This window comes from Leptodactylus fuscus, chromosome 5 (genome assembly GCF_031893055.1).
Source record: "Leptodactylus fuscus isolate aLepFus1 chromosome 5, aLepFus1.hap2, whole genome shotgun sequence".
Taxonomy (NCBI): Eukaryota; Metazoa; Chordata; class Amphibia; order Anura; family Leptodactylidae; genus Leptodactylus; species Leptodactylus fuscus.
The window spans coordinates 69,527,323-69,540,409 of record NC_134269.1 but is presented as its reverse complement, the minus strand read 5'-3'; the positions used below and the strand labels follow the sequence as shown (position 1 = coordinate 69,540,409).

Sequence of the window (13,087 nt, the reverse complement as noted above, 5' to 3'; positions counted from 1 at the left end):
GAGCGGCCGTACAGCAAGGGTTAAGCGCCGGCCGCTTAACCTATCGCTGTACGGCCGCTCCCATGCATTCCTATGGGAGCGAGGTACTATTTGTTCATCTCTAGTTTCTACCACTGCTTAGCTCATAGAGCATTACACTGATACATTGTAACAAATCCCAAGTTATGTGAGCAGAATGTGGTCTATACAGGTGTTAGCCTCTCACAACGGTCTCTCCTCATACAGTATAAATGGTGGTTGTTCGATCAGTGTAAAGTATTGGCCCCGACCCCAGGACTACCTCGCTGCTCTGTACATAGAAGACCCTAATACTATAATCCAGGAGGAATCGAGGTTGTCCCGAGATAGATACCTGAAGGCTGGCTTGGCACAGAGGACGGTGAGTCTGAATCTGGTGGAGAAAGAGACACGAAGAAGAAATAATTCGGTTCCGTCACTTCCAGGACGACTTTCTTCTGTATCTTATGGAATAGTCATAAATCCTGGGAGTATGTCGGAGTCACATCCAGTATTGTAGTGCAGACCCCATAATGACCACAAATGCCCCATTGTCCCACTAGTCGGGGTCAGACTATAGAGGGAGAACCTTTCCATCATCCTCCACCCTCTGCTAAACACCACATAAGAGAACATGAAGGAGAACAATTTCCGCAATGTCTCCTCTCTACTCCTCAGTACAAGTCTCTTCTGGTATCACATTTGAATAGTGGAGCACCCTTCAGTATCTGTGGCCCTGTGAAGGCGTCAGATAACTGGGAGCCCCCTAATCCATGTCCTATCCCCTCATAGCGTCCATGTAGCGTCTCTCTGCTGCTTGTCAGCGCCCTCAGTGGCAGTGTCCCTCAGAAAGAATGTTACTGGTGGATCTTAGGTATCTCACTCTGAAACTGTACAGATGGATTGCACAGTACAGACAAGTGCAGTTATTTAATACATAAAGGACTTTTTCTATCGAAAGGGGTGTTCACACTAGCACTGCAATCTGCCCTTTGTGAGTCCGTCAAGTAAGCCAGGTAAAACTGTTCATTTTTTTTGTCCAGACACAAGGTCAGACATGCAAGACTTTGTGTCCATGAAAAAAAAAAACAGTTTCACACCAGGGAGGCTGCATACAGACACTGACGGTTTGCTTTTAAAACCTTTTCAAATGGATGAGTTTTTAAACTAAGTGCTGGCAAGCCGTCCCTGGGCATTTTTGCCTGGCTTTTCGATGAACTCACAAAGGGTGGACGGCATTACTAGTGTGAACGCCTCCTATGTATGTGGTAGTATACTATCAGCAATCGATCTTTAGATCTTGACTGTGTGGTGGAGGAATAAAAGAGACATTGCATCCTGTGAAGGTCCACAGTTCCCTGAATGAATGGCACCACTGCCATCGACATATAGTGTAAAAATGTGTTAGTAATAGAAATCTATGAGCAGTGCCAATGGGTTTATGGAGGATTTGCAATCAAAACAATGAAATATATTTATTAGTAAGCCAAAAAGCCCTTCTACAGCTGTGTAGAAAAAAAAATCTTTACGTGAGCAACAAAATACTTAAAAATAAATAAATATTAGTAATAAAAACGTTACAGAATGAAGTTAAAAATTACAGGTTACTGCAGGGCAAATGCTGTAAATACAATACCAAAAAACAATGGCAGAATGGCTCTTGGTTTCCATTTCCCCTCTAAAAAAAAAAAATTGTTATTAAAGGGATTCTATCCTTAGAAAATTAGGTTTTGTAGTAATGACATGTTGGAATGGCCTTTAAAAAGTCTATTCTACTCCTCTCATTCTCATGTCCTCCCTGCTGTTTCTGTAAAAAAGTGTTTCTTCTGACATGCAAATTATGTTCAGTGAGCACAGGGGGCATTGCACACAGCGCCATCAACTGCTTGCTGCGCCTTATTGCCTCCTGTTCAATACCCCCTGCATCTTCTCCTTGTCTTCAGCCTTGCGTAAGTATCCAACGCTGCGCTATTCAGGTTCAGAGGTGACTGCGCATGCTCCGGCAGCAATTTTGCAGTGGTCTGTTAATGATTTCAAAAACATAGCGCAGCAGGAGCAACACGGTGGCTCAGTGGTTAGCATTTCAGCACTGGAGTCCTGAGTTCGAATCTTGCCAGGAACAACATCTGCAAGGAGTTTGTATGTTCTCCCCATGTTTGTGTGGATTTCCTCCCATTCTACAAAGACATACTCAAATGAAAAAAAAAAAAAAAAAGTACATTGTGATCACAGAGGACAGATAAGGGATTAAAAGTAGAAAATTGTAAACAGAGTAGAGATAAGGACATTTATTATATATCCTTATCTCTACTCTATTTACAGTTGCTACTTTTAATCCCCTTATCTTTCCTCTAGGGGATGGACAGCGTTTGTTATCAGCATAAAAAGGTGTCAGTATGCAATCAGTATGTGTATCAGTCCGTTTTAAAGTCTCAAACTGAATTCAAACGGACGGATGGCATACTGATGTGTGAACCAAGCATAACATGAAGTAATTTAGAAAAAGACAGAAGACCAAAGCCATTCCTAGGTCTCTCTCAGGTCCAGTCCACATACATTACAATGGCTGGACTAGTCACATTTGCATGCTGCAAGGGTCTTATAATTTAAAAATTAAATATTTTTTTGCTAAAATGAACCTATCGATAACCTAACTTTGAGTTCTTTTATAGATGATTTAGATTTGGGAAAATGGTGGATTCTGGTCCTGATATGCAAGCAAGCACAAGTAGAACCATTACAGGTCTCAGCTCATGAGAGCCATCACTGAAATATGGTACAAGTCCTGAGGGTAGGTGTTTGATAGGGCTATGGTCCAATCTGGAGAGTGAGAGCTTTTTGTATGTTTAATATTAAGCCCAAATGGATTTCCAGGCTATTCCGGTAAGGTAGAGACCCTGCTGCTGCTCCTCACACAGGTGGGTATAGTCAAAAGTCAAGGCACACACCAAGACTGATAGTAGAGGTAACATGTGGGCAGACGTTACCACTAACCCAGCTGCAGAGAGGCCTAGGGGACATGCCTTACTGACAAATGGTCACTATAATAGACCAAATCATGTTCTAAAGCATTGCAGCACCAAAATGGTCGAGACTTGGAAACAGTAAGGATCGAAAAAGGATGTACAAGTCCTGATGGCCAGTGGTAAGAGTGTTTGTCTACTGAGAGCATTGTTCCCACTGATGGCATAAGCAGCTCATTCCTAAGTGCACTGTTTAGAAGCAGCCATGTGTGACCTGGTGAGCAGAGGATGGGCAGCTGCAAGATTTAGCATCACTACAGTCAGATATATTTGTGAGCCTGCATGGCATGTGTTAAACACAATGTAGGCCAAAAAAAAAAAAAAGTGACGCTAGGTTCACACCTGCGTTCAGCCTTCCGTTCTGTGCTTTCCGTCTTCTGCATGCCAGAAGACGCAAAGCACAGACCGGGTCCAGCCGTGAGCGGCGGTGAGCGTTTTATGCTCTCCGCCGCGAAACCGGATTTCTTAATCCGGACACTGAGTACTGCATGTCCGACTCTGTGTCCGGATTATAAAACCCGGTTTCGCGGCGGAGAGCGCAAAACGCTCACCGCCGCTCAGGGCCGGACAGCTTTCTCACCCATTCAAATGAATGGGTGAGAAAGAATCCTGCAAGTTTCCGTCTCCTGCTCTGTTTTATGCAGGAAACGGAAACCTGCAGAACAGAGAGGGCAACGCAGATCTGAACGAGCCCTGAGAAGTTTCTGAGAGCCATGCCCGAAACCTTTGTACCTGTTCCAGAGATTGCAGGTTAACTACTGTATATGCAGTTACCAAAGGTGGGAAGGAATGAGTTTGTGCTTGTGTGTATGGATATCTCCTTTCAGGATGGCCTGGGGCATACCTGGTGAAAAAAGCCACCACAAACAAGACAGGTAATGAGAAATAATGAAGGCCGTAGAGATATAACAAATGTTTCTAACCCCCGTACTGTTCCCAGAGTATTGGGAAGTATTTATCAGTTGTCACTTGTATTTGTCTTTTCTGTAACGCTACATTTTATACAGGAAAATTGGCCTTAGACTCTATATTTTTCACAATTGTTCCAGATGTAATATGGTGTGCTGACTGATTATGTGATGAATTATCAAAAACATGTGATTAATGTATATTCTCGAGTTTTTTCCTTCCCTCCAAATTCTAAGTCAGTGGAAGGAACTTATAAACTAAAACCCAAAGATTGGATGGTGATAAAGAAATATGAGATTCAATGGTCCCTTCCAGTTCCTGTTGATAACCAGTACAACTGTGAGATAATAAGGAAAACTTTAAACCTTTGCCCACTCAATAATGGTCTTAAAGATAAAGTGGACAATAAACAGCTAGAGGATATGGATCCTGAGGGGAGAAACATAAAAGACTGTTGGATCAATTTACACACCTATTCCTGTTATGCTTTTATGCAATGTACAGACTGATCATATGTATTGTAGAGAAATGTACTATTTGTGAGGAGAAATAAGTGAATATATACCCCTATAGAGGAAATATATATATTTATTATCCAATTAAGCATTTAAGGGTTAAAACACAAACAGATAAAACAATAAGCTGTTATAAGCCGAGGACGACTGATACATTTAGCCTCAGACATATAGAGTCTCACTGCACATCAGTGCTGGGATATATTTACTGGATTTTCTCCTTCAGCAAAATAGATAATAAATTTTATGTTCCAGCCTATAGTTATTACATTCATACTGTTTATAGCTATGATAATAGTCAATGTACTGTATATGCTTTTAATTTTCCTACAGGCCAGTAGAAAGGGAAAAACTGATGTTGTGAATATCAGAACAATTTTAACCTCCATCTGAAATCTGGTACAACCCAGCAGATATGTTCTGAATGTACATAAGCTGGAGTCAAATTGTATTGATATATCACAAAAGGTGGGAATTGTGGTGGAAAAATATTAGATAATGGCTTGCAAATCAGTAATCAATGGTAATTGTGTCTATGGCTTTAAGAGAATATATTCAGTATATGAGGAGAAGCTTGATTCATTAGAATGCCTTATTGTTAAGCAAGTTCTTCTCACAGCTTATTATCAAGGTCTCCTGATAAGATGGTTCGATTATCCCATACTCCCTTCATGTGGGAAACGAAATACAAGAGCTAGGCCTTATTGTGAAACATTCCAAGGTCTACTGACAATAATGAGCCAGTGTTGTCAGGAGCACAAGATGGCGGACAGGGATATTCATGTGTCAACTAATGTGTTGTCCACGTGCTCATCATGTGTAAACTCCCATTTTATTCTTTAACCAATTATAATATGCGTTTCTATATGCTGTATTGTGTGACACATAAATTGGCATGAAGGCATTATTTCCTTTTATAATCCTGTGAACAGCCTCAATAAACCTGAGAGAATTATCATAGGGAACACACGTTGTGTCCTGGTGATCTTTCTTTTCCGAGCTCGTTATAATTAATTTGGACATCTCCTGACAATCTGAGACTGAAACACTTGGGTTCTGATAACATCCCTATATGGGGCTCACAATCTACATTTAAACAAAAAGGGGCAACACGGTGGCTCAGTGGTTAGCACTGCAGCGCTGGAGTACTGGGTTTGAATCAGGAGCAACATCTGCAAGGAGTTTGTATGTTCTCCCCGTGTCTGCAAGGAGTTCTGTGAGTGAGGACCTCTGCAAGGAGTTTGTATGTTCTCCCCGTGTCTGCAAGGAGTTCTGTGAGTGAGGACCTCTGCAAGGAGTTTGTATGTTCTCCCCGTGTTTGCGTGGATTTACTCCCATTCTACAAAGACATACTGATAGGAAAAAAATGTACATTGTGATCCCTATATGGGGCTCACAATCTACATAAAAAAAACAAAAAAAAAAAACATAGCGTAGCATCGGATGTGTACGCAAGGCTGAAGGCGAGAAGAAGATGCAGGGGGGAGTAAACATGAGGCACTAAGGCGCAGTGAGCAGTGGATGATGCTGATGTGCTCGGAGCACAGGGGGAACGCCCCCGCTCTGCTCCCCAAGCATAATTTGCGTATCAGAAGAAAATGCTTTTTTAGAGAAACAACGAGAACAACAGAGAATGTGAGGTAGGAGGAGAATACTTTATAAAGGTTATTGCAAAGTGGCATTACTTCAAAACGTCATTTTCTAATGTTGGACTCCTTAATGTACATGAGTCACTTCATAGTCCCATCTAGGCAGATATAGCTTTTTGGTATAGTAGGTAATAAAGTAGGTGGGGGAAGGGAGGGGTAGTTCAGATTAGGAAGGTTGGTTTAAACTAGACAAATACACACACACTCTACTACACACATACATACAACTCTACTACACACATACACATACATACAACACACAACTCTACTACATGGGCACTATAGGACAACTCCTAGTCTAACCCGCGCTAATAACATCACGCATTTCTAATCCATCACAGCCTACTCTCTATCTATGCGGAAGTGACTGACTCCTCCCACACACGTGACTGATCACATGATCATGACATCACCACAGGTCCTTCAGATCACGCTGCTCTGTGAGTACAGTAATGTGCCCTTGCAGTCAGACCAGTCGCTCCCTGATCAGTCATTATTCTCTAGCATGAAGAGTCTCTGTGTTGTAGAGGGAATACCTACCAGCTGTCATAGAACTACAGGTCCTTGTATACTGTAATACTCATAGTACGGAAGCCCATGTGGTCCATACGGTAGTTTGATGGTCTCTATTCTGTACAACTACAAGGTGCTGATGTATCCGCATCACCTGCAGTGATTTCTGCAACTCCGTTCAGATGTATGGAAATGAAATACTAAATCTTCTGTATGTGAATACACTCCTAGTAGAGAGGAGTGCAGTGATTTTTCCATTTTCTTCAATGTTTCTTCGTGTTCTATCTGAAGGATTAAGTGTTTTCTTCAGAACTTCCCTATCCCAGTTCCCCTTCCAGCTGCCCCACAGTATATAAATATGCCCTCTCTTGTCAATTAACATCCTCATCTAACAAGGTCTGGACATTACTTTTGAGGGACGGGAAGGGTTAATGTAACACAGTTACATATTATTCCATTGAGGAGACCAGAACATAAAGACTGTTTTATCGTTTTCTATACTTTATATTGTTACTACATTGTATAATAAGTGACCTGAGATTTGTTTTTTTATCACATTTCACCAGAAAGAAAATGAAGAAACTTACATTGCTGGGTCGTCATTCAAGGAGTATTTGCAGAAATCACTTTCTTTGCTTTTCAAGCTCGACCGTCAGTATTCCATACCAGGTACTGCCAGTTTTATACAGGGGTATACCTATCTTTGGATGTGAAGGAATGTCTTAGGATATACTATAACATTTTGATCGCTTTGACCACAGCAACACCGCTGACCAAGAGAATGAAAGCTGTATATATAGTGTGCAGAAGGCTGTATTTCTCCTGCAACTGAGGCTAAATGTACCAGCCCTAGTTATAGGAGAAATCAGCCTCCAGTACAAAAAAAAAAGTGATCAGATGTCCCCAAAGGCCTCTTATCACCTTATGGGGACACAATCTGAAAAACTAAATAAAATAAAATTATAATAAAAAAGTTTTTAAAAACATGTAAATAAAATACTAATAAAAATTTTTAATAATACGCTAATAAAACGCCGTTATTAAAGGTTATAGCCCCACCCCCAACGACACCATACAAAATAAAAATTACCGTAACGGAGAGGAAAAACTATATTATAAAGTTTTTCAGTGACACTGTGTTATTAAATAAAAAAAATAATAATAAATTGAAAACCAGACACAATTTCCCTCCTATTATGTTTATATTTTCCCGGATATAAAAAAAATTAAAACACATTTGAAAATAAAAACAACATAAAAATAAAGCCCTATGTGTCCCCGAAAAAAAGACGCAAAAATTAGTTGACTGAGACATACGGGAAAAATGTTACAGCCCTCAAAACCGCACATACAAAATAAACCCAAAATGTGTCTGGTCCTGGACCAAAAATTGGCCCAGTACTGAAGTGGTTAAGGGAATTCTTAGTATAAATTTCTTGCATAAAAAACGTTCAAAAATAGAAGACATTCTGGGGGCCACACGGTGGTTAGCACTGCAGTCTTGCAGATCTGGAGTCCTGGTGTTCAAATCCCGCCAAGGGCAAAACACCATCTGCAAGGAGTTTGTATGTTCTCCCCGTGTTTACATGGATTTCCATCTCATATTCCAAAGACCTACTGATAGGGAAAAATGTACATTGTGAGCTCTATGTGGGGCTCACAATCTACATAAAGAAAAAAAAATAGAAGACTTTCCCTGCTGAGATGCTATTGAAATCTGCATCTGATTTTCTGTTAGGAGACTCTGCCACAGATTTCATCAAAAATAGCGGATGCAAAGTTCCTGCATGCAGGGCCAAAATGGGGCCATCCTCAGATACCCAACAGACCCCGTTATCATCAATGGGGTCAATTGGGATCCCTTTTTCTCAGTCATATGACTAGTCTGCTCCACCTGAATATCTGTTTTTCTATTCCTAAAGTTGGTTGTACACGACCATGTGCTGCCAGTCATGAATTAAAGACACAGGTGGCGCACGGGACACTCATGGATGTCCCCCATATACAGCCAGTGCACAGGCCATGCTTCCGCGGCTCCTTTCATTAAATGACTAAAATAGGAATAGCACCTGTTCTATATTTCGTGGCACGGACTGTCGTCACACACGCATGACCGTGTAATTCAGCCGTGTACGGGCCCATAGAAATGAATGGGTGAGTATGATATCCGTGAAATACACAGATAGCACACTGAACACGGCCACAGACATCTGCAACAGAAAAACAAGAAGGGGCCACACGGTGGCTCAGTGGTTAGCACTGCAGCCTTGCAGCACTGGAGTCCTGGTGTTCAAATCCCGCCAAGGGCAAAAACCCATCTGCAAGGAGTTTGTATGTTCTCCCCGTGTTTGCATGGATTTCCATCCCATATTCCAAAGACATACTGATAGGGAAAAAATGTACATTATGGGGCCACACGGTGGCTCAGTGGTTAGCACTGCAGCCTTGCAGCGCTGGAGTCTTGGTGTTCAAATCCCGCCAAGGACAGAAAACCATCTGCAAGGAGTTTGTATGTTCTCCCCGTGTTTGCATGGATTTCCATCCCATATTCCAAAGACATACTGATAGGGAAAAAATGTACATTATGGGGCCACACGGTGGCTCAGTGGTTAGCACTGCAGCCTTGCAGCGCTGGAGTCTTGGTGTTCAAATCCCGCCAAGGACAGAAAACCATCTGCAAGGAGTTTGTATGTTCTCCCCGTGTTTGCATGGATTTCCATCCCATATTCCAAAAAAGACATACTGGTAGGGAAAAATGTACATTGTGAGCTCTATGTGGCACTCACAATCTACATAAAATAAAAAAAAAAAAGAAAAATGTGCAATATGCATTAAACCAAAAAAAAGAAAAACAAGAATCCAATGGAGATATGATGAACTTAGCCTTAGAGTAAGTTCAAACATGAGGCCACCTCAGATTCCGGTCCAAAAAAGGCTAGCTGTGCGACTGGATGCCAGTTCAGTGCACCAGCATCCAGTCGCAGCATTCCGCTCCAGATTAGGCCCAAATGAATGGGCCTAGTCGGGAGGGAGGTGTCGCGAGGTGGACGTCCCACGGAATCCGCCTGAAGAACGAGCAGGGAACAAAACCGCTTGCGGAAAAAGGAAATGACCAGCTCCCATTGATTTCGGTTTCCGCATCAAAATCCAACCAAAAAAACCTTTGTGAACCCGGCCTTAGGGATAAGGTCATATTTTCTTCAGTTTGCTCAGTATGCACACAGTACAGACTACCACCACATCATTCTTTTTTATTGCATGGAGTTTGAAAGAGATTTATTCATTTTATTTTTGTTTTTAGAAAAATGAAAATAATTCATATGAAAAGAAGTTAGAGGAGGAAGATAAAGAGGAGCCTAAGGCTTTTACTGGAAGTATTAGTATTCCAAAAAAGAAACATGCCATACAAATGGTCTACTGTGGTGCAGGGTATCATGGCATGCAGGTGACGTCACTATTCATTGACTATTGACTACTTCCTTTTTTTTCACAGTTCAGGATTGTGACTCTTATGTTTTTATTCTGTTTTTGCAGATAAATACTACATCTCCTTTGCCAACTATAGAAGGACAAATTGTTTCTGCACTTATCAAAGCAAAATGTATTCCTGAAATTTGTTTTAATAATCTAAAACTTGTGCGATTTCAGCGCTGTGCCCGCACAGATAAGGTAGGTCTTTTTATGTTGTCTTTATTTTATAAGTAACGTCACTTAAATGGTTATTTGTAGACCATTATATATATACAGTATATAGATATATATATATATATATATATATATATTCACATACCATGTTTCTCCGAAAATAAGACGGTCTTATATTTTTATTTGCTCCGGTTAGGTCTTATTTTTTTCCATGAACAACAGTCCACTCACTAGACCCCCTTACACCCAAAACAATTTAAAGTTGGCAAGTGCTAATGGTGGATGGGTTCTCTCACACAGAACTCCTGTCTCAGGCACCTTGACATTGCAGCACTGTTCCACTGCAGTCAAGTTTAGCAGTTGGCTCCCCCTGGTGACTGGAGGCAGCCACAATGTAGTCATTCCAGTGGGACTACCTGATCTGTGTGTGAGAAACCAGCACTACTGGTAGTCAACCTTTACTGTTGTGAAGAACTCTCTCACTAGTGCCATCTTGTGCAGATAGCTCCCTTAGGCTAAGGCCATGATCGCAGCGCTAAAGTGCTGCGGAAAGAACCGCGGTGTGAACGCATTGCTTTCCGCAGCGCTTTTAAGAGAAAGTTCACAGATTTTTCCTCTGCGAATTTTCTCTTAACATTATATCTACGGGAAAGCCGCCGGCGTTTATGTAGATATAATTTACATACTGTGATTTGCAAAGCCGCAACGGCTTTGCAAATCGCAGCGTGCGCTGCAATCTTTTCCACAAAGTGGGGATGGGATTCGCATGACCCCTTTGCGTCTCCGCTGCGGGCAAATTGCGGCGTTTACATCCCGTGGGGCCCCGGCCTTAGGGTAAGTTCCCACTGGGTTTTTTGGATCACAACCTGAACCAGAGGCTGCCTCAAGTTCCTGTCCAAAATACGGGCAGCCGCAACTTAATGCCGATGCACTGCATCGGCATCCAGTCACGCACTCTGATCCGGATTAGGCCCAAATGAATGGCTCTAGTCGGGAGGGAGTGTCTTCAGGCTGAATCACGAGATAAAAAGCCTGAAGAATGAGCATCTCGCTTCTTTTTCCGGGAGTCGGTTTGTTTCAATGGGAGCCGTCTTTTTGGTCAAGATTTTGAGGCGGATACGGCATCAAAATCCTGACCAAAAAACTCTGTGTGAACTTACCCTTAAGGTCAATGTGTGATTTTCTTGGGGTGCACTTCTTTTTGGGGTGTCTGCTTTCATTGATGAAGGCTCTACTGTATCAGTTCTGTTGTATTCTATTTACTTTTATACATGTATAACGGTCTGGACACTTTTTTTTTTTTTTTTAATGAACTGAAGCTAGGGCTCATTTTCAGGGTGGGTCTTATTTTCAAAGAAACACAAACTTTCCAACTCTCCTATTCATTTCAATGGGAGTCAGTTGTAGATTTTTTTTCCTCTAGTTGATTTTTCAGCTAGAGGAAAAAGAAGCAGCAGGACACATCTTAAGGTGGATTTCACTGTGCAAACTGCATTGAAATGAATGGGAGGTAGAAAAAAATGGTAGCTTTTTTTGCAGCGGTATTTGGAAAAACCACTGTAAAAAAAACACTAGCAGTTTTTCTCTGTCTTCCATTCATTCCAGTGGACTTTTCAAGAGAGAATCCCATTGAAATGAATGGAAGATTTGGGAGGTGTTTTTTAGAACATATTTCACTTCAAAAATCAGAATAGAACACAGTTTATCCTAAAAGATGGAGCAAGGCCAGTCAGAGAGGTATTCAATCAATAAACCTTTATGTTTCTAGTCTTCATAGCCCGGGCTGAAAGCTTATGAAGGTGCATTATGTTCATGATGAGTAGTGACATAACCTAATATGTGCCAAATGAATCTAATAAATACACAATGTTGTTTTACTCTCTTTTTGCATTTTTTTTTGTTTCTTAGGGAGTTTCTGCCTTGGCTCAAGTTATCTCTGTAAGACTCTTTGAGAACTGTGCAAATCCTGTGGAGGTTGTCAACTCTTACCTTCCACCAGAAATTCGTGTCATAGGTAATAAAACCAAGTAATACTACATTTGTAGTATAGACTGTATTATAATACATTAATTTATCATAGTACCCATCATGTTTGCTTGTATCTTTTTTATATCCAGGTATAAAGAGAGCCACCAAAGGTTTCAATGCTAAGATCATGTGCGATGCACGGACCTATTCTTACACACTGCCCACATTTGCGCTGTCGAGGAATGCCAGTCTTGCTCCTGACACCAGCTTCCGTTTGTCTCGAGAAGAATACCACCATGTGAACAGACTTCTTTCATTCTATAAAGGAACGCACAGATTCCATAACTTTACAAAAGGAAAACTGTCTGATGACCCTAGTGCTCGTAGACACATATACGGGATCTCCTGCTCCGAGCCATTTGTTCGCCATGGCGTGGAGTTTGCTAGAATAACAATTACAGGACAAAGCTTCATGCTACACCAGATCCGTAAAATGGTTGGTCTTATCATAGCAGTGGTGAAAGGTGTTGCTACGCCTGAGTTTCTGCCTCTGTCAATGCAGGTGCAGAAGATCAACCTTCCCCTGGCTCCAGCTTTAGGGTTGGTCTTGGAGTGCACACATTTTTATTTTCACAATCGGCGCTGTCTTAGCAGTGAGTCTACCCGTACAGTAACCTGGGAGGAATATGTACCTGCAGTGGAAGCCTTCAAGGAGGAGAAGATCATGCCAGTCATTATCGAGGGAGAACTTACAGATCTTTCCATGTGGTTATGGTTGCAGCAGTTTAGTGGATACACATTCTCTATCACCTAAAATAAGACACTGTAGGATTTCTCATTTGGTAAAAGCCTTAAACATTGTGAATAA

At 41.5% G+C, this 13,087-nt stretch overlaps 1 protein-coding gene across 3 annotated transcripts; it reads left to right on the top strand.

The window, feature by feature from the left end:
- Positions 1-287: 287 nt before the first annotated feature.
- LOC142202994 (pseudouridylate synthase 1 homolog) lies at positions 288-13,087 on the top strand. 3 transcript variants are annotated; one of them, XM_075273407.1, is made up of 6 exons: positions 288-291; positions 7,173-7,275; positions 9,908-10,051; positions 10,141-10,275; positions 12,160-12,265; positions 12,369-13,087. In XM_075273407.1, exons 2-6 carry the CDS (start codon positions 7,180-7,182, stop codon positions 13,031-13,033), a joined length of 1,146 nt encoding a protein of 381 aa, XP_075129508.1. In that variant the 5' UTR covers positions 288-291; positions 7,173-7,179; the 3' UTR covers positions 13,034-13,087. The 3 variants fall into 3 exon arrangements, with proteins under 3 accessions (XP_075129508.1, XP_075129511.1, XP_075129509.1); XM_075273410.1 differs by lacking the exon at positions 288-291 and adding an exon at positions 6,501-6,533; XM_075273408.1 differs by lacking the exon at positions 288-291 and adding an exon at positions 6,583-6,653.